The sequence below is a fragment of the Sceloporus undulatus genome, chromosome 6, assembly GCF_019175285.1.
Source record: "Sceloporus undulatus isolate JIND9_A2432 ecotype Alabama chromosome 6, SceUnd_v1.1, whole genome shotgun sequence".
In the NCBI taxonomy this organism is placed as follows: domain Eukaryota; kingdom Metazoa; phylum Chordata; class Lepidosauria; order Squamata; family Phrynosomatidae; genus Sceloporus; species Sceloporus undulatus.
The window spans coordinates 80379837-80392569 of NC_056527.1; the positions used below are offsets into that span (position 1 = coordinate 80379837).

The 12733-nt window shown below is 42.6% G+C and overlaps 1 protein-coding gene across 1 annotated transcript; it reads left to right on the plus strand.

Moving 5' to 3' along the window:
* Positions 1 to 3247: 3247 nt before the first annotated feature.
* Positions 3248 to 10929, plus strand: LOC121933632 (protein TANC2-like). Its single transcript, XM_042473613.1, has 5 exons — positions 3248 to 3942; positions 5545 to 5668; positions 8157 to 8332; positions 9032 to 9164; positions 10829 to 10929. Exons 2-5 carry the CDS (start codon positions 5584 to 5586, stop codon positions 10927 to 10929), a joined length of 495 nt encoding a protein of 164 aa, XP_042329547.1. The 5' UTR covers positions 3248 to 3942; positions 5545 to 5583.
* Positions 10930 to 12733: the final 1804 nt, after the last annotated feature.

Sequence of the window (12733 nt, forward strand, 5' to 3'; positions counted from 1 at the left end):
AGAAAGTACACTGATCTTTAGTATAGGTGAGGAAGCTTGGTGAAGATGGTTTCATATAATAAAAGAACCCATAACATACGTTCCAGGGGAAGGAGGGATCGATGCATCATATCTATCCCTCCTTCCGGCCCCCCTCCCAACCAAAGGAACCTGAGGGTTGCTCCAACCGTGCCACAAACCCTGTCACTGCTCCTGTGCAATGCCAGGTCAATCAACAACAAGACCCACATCCTCCACGACCTTGTGGAGGACTCAAAATGTGACCTGGCTTGCATTACCGAGACCTGGCTAGGGCCTGAAGGGGATGCTGTGTGGGCTCAGGCCCTGCCTGCCGGGTTCTCGGTGAAGGACCAGCGCAGGTTAGGTGGGCGGGGGGGGGGGGTGTGGCCTTGATACATAGGAACACCGTGTCCCTCACCAGGAACCACATCCGACAGACGTCCTATATTGAGTGTATTTACCTGACCCTTAAAGCTAGGGACAGTCTAGGGATTCTGTTAGTGTACCGGCCACCCCGTGCATTAGCAGACTCCCTTAACGAGCTGACACAGCTGGTCGCAGAGCTAATGTTGGAGACGCCCAGGCTTCTTGTCCTGGGCGACCTCAACATTCCTCTAGCGGCCAGCCATGTTCCATCCGGTGCGGCTCGGGAATTCATGGAGACCATGGCGGCCATGGGCCTGTCCCAACTAATACAGGGTCCTACACATTGTGCAGGTAATACTCTCGATTTGGTCTTCTGTTCGGATGTGGAAAATCCGTGGGCGGAAATAGTCAATATTTCCCCCTTGTCATGGACGGATCATTTCCTGGTAGAGGCAAAAATCAAGGTCTCTACCCAGATCCCCCCCGGGGGTGGCGGACCTACTCGGATGGTCCACCCTCGAAGGTTGATGGAACCTGGAAGGTTCCAAGAGGCCTTAGAGGGGTTCATGGTTGGTAGCGACGGCGATTCTGTTGATGCCCTCACCGGTATCTGGAATACCGGTCTTTCAAGGGCTATACACAGTATCGCTCCTAAGCGCCCTCTCAGGCCTGCTTCCAAATGTAAGCCTTGGTATACGGAAGATCTCCGGGCACGGAAGCGGGAACTGCGACGGCTAGAGTACCGTTGGCGCAAATACCTTTGCTTAGACGACAAGGCTCTCCTAGACCAACTGTTAGAGGACTACGGAGAGGCAATACGAGCAACAAAGAATTCGTTCTATGGTGCTCGTATTGCGTCCGCAGAGTCGCGTCCAGCAGAGTTGTTCAGGGTGGTCAGGGAGCTAACTCAGCTCCCTCCCTCCCTGAACCAGATCCTGGAACCTTCTAAGGCCTGCTGTGACCAATTCAACGACTTTTTTGCGGATAAAACCTCTCGGATAAGCGAAGGTCTTAACGCCGACATTCAAGCAGAACCTAGGGTAGAGGTGTCCAGAGCCTCCGCGGACTCTATTGTACTGGATCGATTTGAGTTGGTGAGTACCGATGATGTGGACAAGATCCTCGGAAGAGTTCGGAAGACGACCTGCTCTCTCGATCCCTGTCCCTCGTGGCTAGCGGCCCAGGGGGGACCGGCGGTAACTTCGTTGTTACGCCGGATTATTAATACATCTTTGAGGGAGGGCCAATTTCCATCAGAACTCAAATTGGCCATTGTAAAACCTATCCTGAAAAAGCCCTCCCTCGACCCCCTGGTATATAATAATTATCGGCCAGTTTCGCTGCTGCCATTTTTGGGGAAGGTGATCGAGAGGGCGGTTGCAATCCAACTTCAGGCGGTCTTGGATGAAACGGATTATCTAGACCCATTTCAAACTGGCTTCCGGGCGGGTTACGGGGTTGAGACGGCCATGGTCGCCTTGGTCGATGATCTCCGTCTGGGTATCGACAGGGGAAGCGTGTCCCTGTTGGTGCTCTTGGACATCTCAGCGGCTTTCGATACCATAGACCATGGTATCCTTCTGGGGCGCCTAGCGGAGGTGGGAATCGGGGGCACTGTGCTCCAGTGGTTCCGATCCTACCTCTCTGGGAGGTCCCAGATGGTGCAGCTGGGAGACGTGTGCTCCAACGAGAGGCCCCTTAAAACCGGGGTCCCTCAAGGGGCCATTCTGTCTCCCATGCTATTTAACATTTACATGAAACCGCTGGGAGAGGTCATCCGGAGACATGGGGCGCGGGGTTATCAGTACGCTGATGACACCCAAATCATTTTCTCTATGTCTCCGACTGATGCAGTGACTGGGGATGGTGTCTCTCCTCTCGTGGCCTGTCTGGAGTCAGTAATGGGCTGGATGAGGGAAAACCGACTCAAACTTAATCCAGAGAAAACGGAGGTACTAGTGATAGGTTCTCCTGGTCCAGGAATGGTGGTGGTTCCACCTGTCCTGAACGGGGTCACGCTCCCTGTGAAGGACTCCGTGCGCAGTCTGGGGGTGCTTCTTGACTCGTCGCTTCACCTGACTGCTCAGGTGAATGCGACGGTCAGGAGCACCTGTTATCAGCTTCGGCTGATTCGCCAGCTGCGCCCATACCTGGCCCAGAGGGACCTTGAAACGGTCGTACATGCTCTGGTAACTTCGAGATTGGATTTCTGCAATGTACTCTACATGGGGCAACCCTTATACCAAACTCGGAAGCTCCAATTGGTGCAGAACACGGCAGCCCGGCTGGTCACTGGTGCTCCCAGGACCAGCCATATAACACCGATTTTAAAAGATCTTCACTGGCTGCCCATTCCCTTCCGAGCTCAATATAAGGCGTTGGTAGTTACCTATAAAGCCCTAAATGGCTTGGGTCCAGGATATCTGAAGGACCGCCTCTCCCCATACATTCCGTCCCGCACCCTCAGAACATCTGGGCAGCAACTCCTGAAGGTGCCGGGGGCTAGGCTTTCCTCCGTCAACAAGCGGACGTTCTCCATCGCCGCCCCGGCCCTCTGGAATACGCTGCCCACTGAGCTCCGCTCGACTACCTCCCTGGCCCAATTTAAGAAGGATTTAAAGACCTTCTTATTTCATCAAGCATTCCCCCCATGAACATCTTTTAGGGCCTCCCTCCTCTTTCCGTGGCCATGAGGAAGGGCTAATTGGGGTTTTATCTTTTTATTGTTTTATTGTTTTTTGATGTACTGTCTATATCTGATTTGTTTGATCTATGTATGTATTTTAATGATGTGTAAACCGCCCTGATCTATGGAAGGCTGCGGTATATAAATAAAACTTTTATTTATTTATTTATTTATCTTAAAGGCTAAGAAATTATTGTGGCTGTGTGTGTGCCACACACAGCCATTCGTGTACTGTGCGCTATAATAATTGTACCAGTCTATGAAGTATGCTTGTATTATTGATGTTTGTTATTCTTAGTATGTAAGGTTTTCTTTCTTTTCTTTTTTTGTACAAGAATGGCCCGAGATCCAATATGCAAAAATATTATATGTTTATTGGTGTTGAGTAAATAGTTGAGTAAATCTGCAGAAATCACTTACTTGAATGGAGTAAGGTGGCTTCACTCTTTCCTTATCTTCTGTCATTCAAGGGTCAATAATAGCCATAAATAATCCAAAGTCTAACATCTGAGCCACTCCTTATGTTGATCAATCTTAGAAACTAACCTGAAGCTTTTGCTCTTCAACAATCAGTCCCTTTCTTCCTTTCTTATGCTTTTTCCCATCTCCTCCTGAATATAGGCTATAAGCCTGTAGATGTTTTTTTTCCTGCTTCTGCCACTACACAGCACTTAGAGGCATACCCTAGCTAGAAGACATGAAGCAGATGGTTTTCTTGGCACGACATTAATTTCATTTGTCTTCTTTCTCTTCTAGCTTTGACTGCTGCAGCAGGACGAGGCAAGCTGGAAGTTTGTCGCCTGCTTCTCGAGCAAGGAGCAGCTGTAGCCCAGCCCAACAGACGTGGGGTTGTTCCCTTATTCAGTGCAGTCAGACAAGGCCATTGGCAGGTAAGGGAACCAGGAAGGGACCTCTAGGAGGAAGCTGCTTCCTGCTGAATCTTCTCAGGTTTATACACAGAATAGATTCCTGGAACCTTTTTTTTTATTGCTGACAGCACAAGAGAAGTCATTTCTCTTTGAGATGTGATTAATGAGGGTAACAGGAGAGATGTTTGACACACATCTGCTTCTGCTAAAGTCCTAGGAAGTGCAAAGAGGATTTCAGTATCTTGGCTCAAGATGTCAGTCGCAGGCCTGTATTTTCTGTTTCTGGTCTTAGTTTGGATGGTAGGGAACATTGAGAAATTCAATGTTCCCTACCTACATAGGACCAGGTGGCTTCACAAAGGAAAGAGACATGCTGGATCCCAAGGAAACATCTTTGAATTTCAAATGGACATTAAATTTCCTTCACTTTGAAAATCTGCCAGTGATCACATGGCCAAAGGGGGGAGGTGCCATCCTGCAGATAGCCCTCCCTAACATCCAAACTAAGACCAGAAACAGAAAATGCAGGCCTACAACTAACATCTTCAATTTTTTTCTCCTGTTTGCCTGATGAAGAAGCCAGTGTGGCTTCGAAAGCTTGCAACATGTAATTGTACATTTTGGTTGGTCCAATGAAGGTATAATTGTTTGGATGTTATTGGATTTGCTATATGGCCAACATGGCTATCCCTAGTTGTAATTTAAAGCAAGGCTTTGGCTCACAAATGGTGATGAAATTTTATATACAAAAGAAACATTTTTTACTGAAAGTTGCTAAGCATTCCAACATAAATTTAGTCATAATTTCTACACAGATAGAAAATCCTATTAGTTGACCTTAGAGGGCAATTCACTCTTTGTCTTCTATGTAGCTTTTTGTGGGGTTCACCCCTCATATCTCTTCCCTCCCTTCTTCACCAACATGATTCCAGTATATCCAAATCTGATGTTGGCTTAAAAAAAGGTGCTGTTTCATTAGTATTAATGTGTTTCTAATGAAAGTTGGAAATTCAGATGTTCAGATCTTGGCATCATCAGGATTCCATCCTCAACTATACTGTGGACATTTATATTCACAGCATTAAATTAGATGCACGTGGATAATTGGGTACATGTAACTGTGTGTAAACAAATATACATTAGATAATTAAAGTGGAAATTACTATACAGCTCAAGACAAATGCAGTTGATGCAGCATATCTATATCTAGAGCAGCTGTGGGAAACCTCAAGACCACAGGCTTGAATTGGCTCTCAGGGCTTCTTCATCCAATTCACCAACCTCTCCCCAGATCTCAGTTTCCCATTTCTTTTCCATGCTCTGCAACAACAAGGGGAACCCCTTTGTCACGGTGCAATATGGAAAGGCAGAAAACTGCCTAAATGGGAAAAAGTGATGAATCTTCAAATGCTGTTTTCAACAAAAGCTTGTTTAAATGAAAGCCAATAATATTTTAGGAAATATTTTAGGAGAGAAGATTTTGGAAAGATCTGATTAAGAATGGTCAGCATAATGGTATTTTCATTTTCAACCTGAGATTTGTCAAGATCATCGAGCACATGGATTTTTCATGGTTTCCTGATGGCATGGGTTTTTCTCAGTGCATCCTTTGTGTACTTTCAGATTGTTGATCTCTTGCTCACCCATGGTGCAGATGTTAACATGGCAGATAAACAAGGTCGGACTCCTTTGATGATGGCAGCTTCAGAGGGACATTTGGGCACCGTAGAATTCCTACTATCACAAGGTTAGTTTGGGGGCACTGTGGACATTAAATCCATGCCTGTATAAACAGACTCAGAAACTATTATGATTTTCACAAATTAAGATTAAATGATACATGCTAGATTTATTATCTTACAATTTAGCATGATTTATATGTTTCATATCTATTTTGGAATTTAGCTGATATGAGACTTCTGTTGGGTGTCAGGGACTTGCTTTTTACTTTGAAAGGGAGAATGTTTGAAAGGTTGTGTTAACAACAGAAAATATGGACAGCCCTGGTAAGAGCATGTTCAATTTAAGAGATCCATAGAGGTACCTGTTCTCTTGCATATAGTGAACTCGCTGTTGCTTTAAAGGCTAGGCAATGAGAGATGGATACAAAGGTCACAGTTTAGCTCGCCTCATTTAAATGAACAAGGAGATGGTTTTAGGTGTATGAGCTTCATGTCTGCATTTGGAACAGATCCTATGCTCTTTCTGTACTGCCTATCCTAGATTAATATTACCATATATACTCATGTATAAGTCAAGGGCAAGTTTGGGGATAAGTCGAGTATAAAATCTAGGGGCATGTAACAAAGGATCTAAAGGATGAAGCAAAGGAAAACAATGCCCAAGAACTTATAAAGTCATAACAGTTTCTGCTCAAAATAAAGGATGAGAGAATAGAGGGGGGGGGTCAGTTCTTCCAAGACAGATAACATTTTTGCCTTTCACCAGGAGATGGTTCCTTTTTTAAATAAGAGTTAAAGTGCAGTACTTACATTGACCCATGGATAAGTCAACTCGGGTTTTTTGGCTCAATTTTTTGACTAAAATTTCTAGACTTATACATGAGTATATACAGTACATCCAGAGAAAGTAAAGCAAATGTGAACAAGTAACCACTTGTTAGCTTTCAAAACAGAAGGACCAAACTAGGCATGATGCTAAATATGCCATTGTACTTAGCATGTATTTTAAAAAATCCAAAAATCCAGGTTCTTGAAAGCTGGCACTGACAATTTTTGGGATAGTAATTGACATGAGTGGAAGTGAGACTTTTCTCTGCTCCTTTTCCCTTCTCTTTATTAAACTCTTGAAACAAGCTATGGGCCTGAACTGACAGGCCAGAATAAAGCTGCTTTGGGTCACTTTGGGGGTAGGCTGCTTAAATGATGCATGTGTTATAAGAGGCTGGAAGCCGTGCCAAAGCCATGTTCTTTGGATCACTTTGGAGGTATGCTGCTTAAATGATGCATGCGTTCTAAGAAGCTGGAAGCCGCGCCAAAGCCATGTTCCAGTCCTAAGGACTAGAGCACAGCTTTGGCGTAGCTTCTGGCCTCTTAAGATGTGTGTGTCATTTAAACAGCATACCTCCAAAGTGACTTGAAACAGCTATATTTTGGCCTGTCTGTTCGGGCCCTATGTTTTCTAATTCATATTATATTATATCATAAAATAAAAAAATAAATAAATATTAAAAGCATTTTAGAAGCATTTGACATGTTTTGTGATGTTCTATTACAAATCTTTCTTTCCACAAAAAGAACTGGAAAAAGGAAACCAAGATCAAGTATTACAATAATCTTATATTGTGCATCACTATGTGTGGAGGATATGCTTTTTTGTTTTAATCTGTCTGTATCAAATTTGTGACCATTGGCTGCATCTGTTTCTGTCCTGAAAACTCACCACAGACTGGCAGCTGACAATTCCCACACCAGTGACAGTCCATGGAGCACACTTTGGCTAGCTCTGCTGTACATAGTCTTACATAAAACTCTACCTGCTACATAATGATTATGAAAAATAAATACCAGTGTATGAACACCTTGATTTAAATATTTTATTTATCAGCCTAAAAGAAATTATTTCATAATCCAATTTTTTCAGTTATCCATCGGCTTTCCTCCTCTAATGTTTTTGGTTTTTCTAGGCCTTCACATATCTAGGTCTAGCCAAATAGATGATCTCAGTCAGTTTAAGACATTAAAAAATACAGAAAGAGCACTTGAGTAAATATGCTCGCTATAAAGGAACTGCAATCAAAGAAATTGTTATCTTGCAAGTGGTAGCAAGCCAACTGGTGGCAATTTTCCTACCTTGATATATGTTTAAGACAGTGTAAGGAACATTTTAGGTAATATAGGCCCTGTACAGACAGGCCAAACTAAAGCTGCTTCGGGTCACTTTGGAGGTATGCGGTTTAAATTATGCATGCGTACTAAGAGTCCGCAAGCCGCGCCAAAGCCACAATCCAGTTCAAAGGACTGGAGCATAGGTTTGGCACAACTTCCGGACTCTTAGTACGCATGCATCATTTAAACAGCATACCTTCAAAGTGTCTTGAAGCAGCTTTATTTTGGCCTGTCTGTATGGGGCCATAGTGTCTTCTGAACAAGGTACCCATTTTCCTGAGAGAGATTTTGAAAAATCCTGGGATTTCGAAAAACACTGGGATCAAATGCAAATGGTCCAAGCTTATGTTGACACACCTGTAAGTAGCCTTGTTCTCTTTCTTCCAGGCTCCTCCATATCTCTAATGGATAAAGAAGGGCTGACTGCCCTCAGTTGGGCTTGCCTAAAGGGCCACCTTTCAGTAGTACGAGCTTTAGTGGAAAGTGGAGCTGCTACAGATCATGCTGACAAAAACGGGCGCACTCCATTGGATCTAGCTGCTTTTTATGGTGACGCTGAGGTGGTAAGTGGTGCAGTATTGGAAAAATGGAATTCAAATCCACGAAGAGGATTAAGATGACATATTTGTCAAGTCTTAACACTTACCTAAGTTCATTGAGCTTGCCTCCATAATGGCCAGTTATTTGGGAAAATGTGGGATGCTATATATTGTTATAATGTATACTGCTTCCCATGCCATAAGAAAGTTTTTTTCTCTGAAAAACAAGCATACGCATAATGCTGTAGTGCTAGGGAGAAGCGCAAATCTGACTCCTCAGTCATAGATACTCCATAATTCCAATTGTTTGTGCTATTTGTTACTTTTGTTCCATACATTTGTCATATTGTATCTGACAAACTAGGAATCATCTAGTTTGGGAACAAAAAGGATACAGTACCCTGCTTCTTAAGAATATTAGATAAACCTGTAGCACTCTTCTATATAACATAATTGCTGTCTGTTAGTCATTGTGACCCAGACTCTGTGGGATGGTATGCTGATGTGATGGTCTGACCTGTGGTCAAAGAGTTGATTTCCTCCAACTGTAAGTGCTACCAGGCCTTCACTAGTCAATTTAATCAATTTAAAAAATAAGAAACTCACCCTGTAGCTCAACAACCACCTTTCAACTCTTTTCAGCTCTGAAACCTTGACTTAATTTTCCAGTTATGAAGATTGCCTTTGAAGGCTATGCTGATTCAATTGTTTGTTTGTTTATAGGTTCAGTTCCTGGTTGATCATGGTGCCATGATTGAGCATGTGGACTACAGTGGGATGCGACCCCTAGACAGGGCGGTGGGTTGCCGCAATACATCCGTTGTAGTCACACTCTTGAAGAAAGGAGCCAAGATAGGTAGGAAGGAGTCAAAAAGAAAGGAAACCAAACTCTTTGAATCTTGCAAGTGCCATTTTGTCTTATGTTGTATTAACACAGTGCACTCCCATGAAATAGGCATGTGCAATTTTGAAGGAATGCTTCTGCTTCCCCAGAAGAATGCCAGCATTAAAAACTGCTATTTTGTGTTCCTTGCCTAGCTCTGGCAAATTGAGGAAGCAGCTTCTACCAAGGTCTTCCTTTGAGAATGACTACTACTCAACAGTTAATGTTGTGCTGATATGCTGCCATAAGCTGTTGCTTTCTCTGCTCAGTAGATGCTTCTAAACTTGAACACTGCGCCCCTCTCTCACAATCTCTCACGTCACAAGGGAATTTGCTGGTGCCTTGGCTGCTTTGCTGCCTGCCTCTCACTGCTGCTTTTTCCTTTTTTTTAAATTCATTTTCATCCATTTTTTTTCTCCCTCTTCAACTTTTTTGTTTTCTTCAAAGGCTGTCAGACGTTACCGAGTCGCCCACGAGGTATACTTCATTGCTGTCAGCATCCAGCTTGGTGGTCTGACAGCTCTGCTTTTCTCTTCTATGGTTTTGCCTGCCTGCATCTTTCTCCTCCCACTCCACACCCACTTTTCATTTTCCTCACCTTCAGTTAATTATTATTTTTTCCTTACTGTTGCAGAGAATAACTTGAGTTCAAGATCTAATAACTTTTAAAATGATGCAAATTTATTTCTTGCTCAAAGCCACCTGAAATGCTTCCCCCACTATTATCACCTTCCTGTTTGGCATTAACTTGCCAGGCAAGACTACTAATACATAAGGTTTTTTGTAAAGGCCTCTGTAAGGTGATTGTAGAATTGAGTACTTTCTTAGACTACATTAGAAGGCAAATGTACTTGCCCATTCAAACCACTTCACAGGTATAAGCCCTATCTGAAGTGAAGATTCTTCTGAAGCAATGAAGATTTTTAAAACTTTGATGTAATGCTGACATAAAGATGTCACATAAATTTTAATATATTTTGCATTAACTTTTGTATTTGCCTCCAATTCTTGCTTTATCACAAGACCACACATATGATAAAAAGGGCCTTCATGTGAACTGCATTTCCAGCATTGTTGATGAAGACGTTTCTACGTTAGACAATATGTCTAGTGTCAGATACCAATGATACATCATCTTATAAAAATTTCTCTCATATTATGAGATGATAACTCTTTCAAATCAGTGTCCACACAGCAATTTTCATATCCAGTTATATTCAGATTGCTGTAGTACCCCATAGGTGGCTCTATTCTAAGTTCACATTGATAATAGAAATACTTTGCTAAACACTTTGGTTTTTTCTCTTTAGTTACTTATTCCAGAACATAATTACCCACCATAGCCAAACAGTGGATATTTTGACGATTTTGTGTGAGTGACTCCAGAACTTGTCAGTCATTTCAATTGAGCTGAAAGATAAGATTACAAAAACAAAACAGTGCCTTTTGCTTTGAGACGTCCCTGTGAAAGCCCAGCTTTTTTGCTGGGACCATGTTTGTCTTTTGGTTGGCTGTAGCAAGTTGTTCTCTCCAGCAGAAATTTTCTCCTCAGGATGTTTTTCCACATTAGCTTTCCTTCCTTACCACCTTTTGCATTGTATGAGTTTTTTACCCATCATGCATCCTGTACACTACAGGTCCAGCAACCTGGGCGATGGCCACTTCCAAGCCAGACATCATGGTCATCCTGCTGAGCAAGCTGATGGAGGAGGGAGACATGTTTTACAAGGTGAGATAGAAAACAGAGCTTGGATCAAGTGCCAATAAGTGAGTTTATCTCCCCCCCCCCTCCACCCCACCCACCCCATGATCATATTTCTGCTGCTCCAGTTGTATCACACAACTATGAAAACATGACTGCAAATGTATGAATCACAGCTGATTTTTTTTAAAGTGAAAAACACTGGGTGTCAGAGTGTGATATTAAGTTTATGTGGTTTCATAATGCCTTCATAATGCCTTCTCACTCCCAGAATTAGAATCTAATTTGAATAAATTATTCAAACGGGCAAGTATGTATAAATGTGCTTAATTTGTACTGTTCATATACCATAGATCATTTTATAGAGAATTCACAGCTTTTAGCAAACTAGGCCACCTTTTACTTTTTTTAGATTTTGGTCTTGTGGATCTTAGTATTCTTTGTGACCAGTGCACCCAGTGTAAATCCAGTGGGATTAAACACATCCATAGAGATTGTGAAAGGGGATTCAGACCACATTGGGCTTTACAGCTGCATGGAGTGGTTGCAGAACCAACACTTGGGCAGGTTTCCAGGCTTTGTCCAGAGGAAAAAAGGGCTTTATATATTCTTACATCAGAAATGAGTATTCTTGGATCCAGGCTGGCTCTCTTTTTACAGGAATGTAGGTTGTTGTCAGATTGCTGCATATATTCTGCATCAAAACTGAAATTTTGAATTGAATGTAAGGCATGCTAAGGTCAAGAACAGATTCCCATGCTTCTGGTCTCTAACTATGATTAAGAAATTAAGAACAGTGTGTGAAATCTCCACTTCTGTGTGCCCAGATCTCTTCACCATTTCCTTCTAGCATTAACCATGGTTTAAGTTATAGCTATACTGACTTTAATCATGGTTGAGATTATAGCTACTGTACATTGATCTTAACTATGCCTCACACTTTTTCTGTTCTTTTCCCTGGAAAAGTCAGACCTAGCTCTGTGCATTCAGGTCCTAGCAATCTCCAGGTTGAGTTATTGTAGTTCATGCTCTATAAGAATGTCCATGAAGACAGTATGTAAGCTTCAGTTGGCTCCAAATGCAACCACCAGATTGTTCTCTGGGCTAGTAGAACAGGCTATTATATATCAAGTTTATGAGAATCTCAGCAGTGCCCAGTTTGCTTTCTGACTCAATTCAAGGGTTTTTTAGAGCCATTCATATGGAAATATCCTCTGAATACATCTTGCCAAGACCCCCACCCCCACCCGATAGGTTTGTCTTAGGGACTCCTTAAGTCAGAAGCAACTTGAAGATACACAACAGCAAGCCAGAGTTTGGAATGGCTCCCTTGGGAAGGTAACTTTGTTTTGAAATATACAGTGAAGACAGGTTTATTTCAGAGGGCATTTTGATCTTGAATTATTATGGTCATCCTAATGCAGACATAGAAAAGATTTATGAATCAAAAGAAAGGAGGACATTTCTATGACTGCTTTCTCTGGTCATTTGTTCTCAAACAAGATTACAGTTGGCCCTCCACATTTGTGGCTTTGATTTTTTTGGATTTGATTATTTGCGGTTTTGATTAATATGTTCTCTCTAGGAATCTCTATGTCCTCCAGCACGACTCTACCAGAAGATGATCATAGAGTTGCACTGGGGAACCTAGATGTTCTTAGAGAAAACACTACTCTAGAAATTTGTAGGTTCTCCAGTATGATCAGCTTATAGCAGATGTTGACCATAAAGTTCCACTGGAGGACCAAGAGATTCCTAGAGAGATGTTCTCTCAGGAAAAAAGAATAATGTTTTTTTTTATTTGTGGTTTTTCCACATTCACAGGGGTCCTTCACCCCTA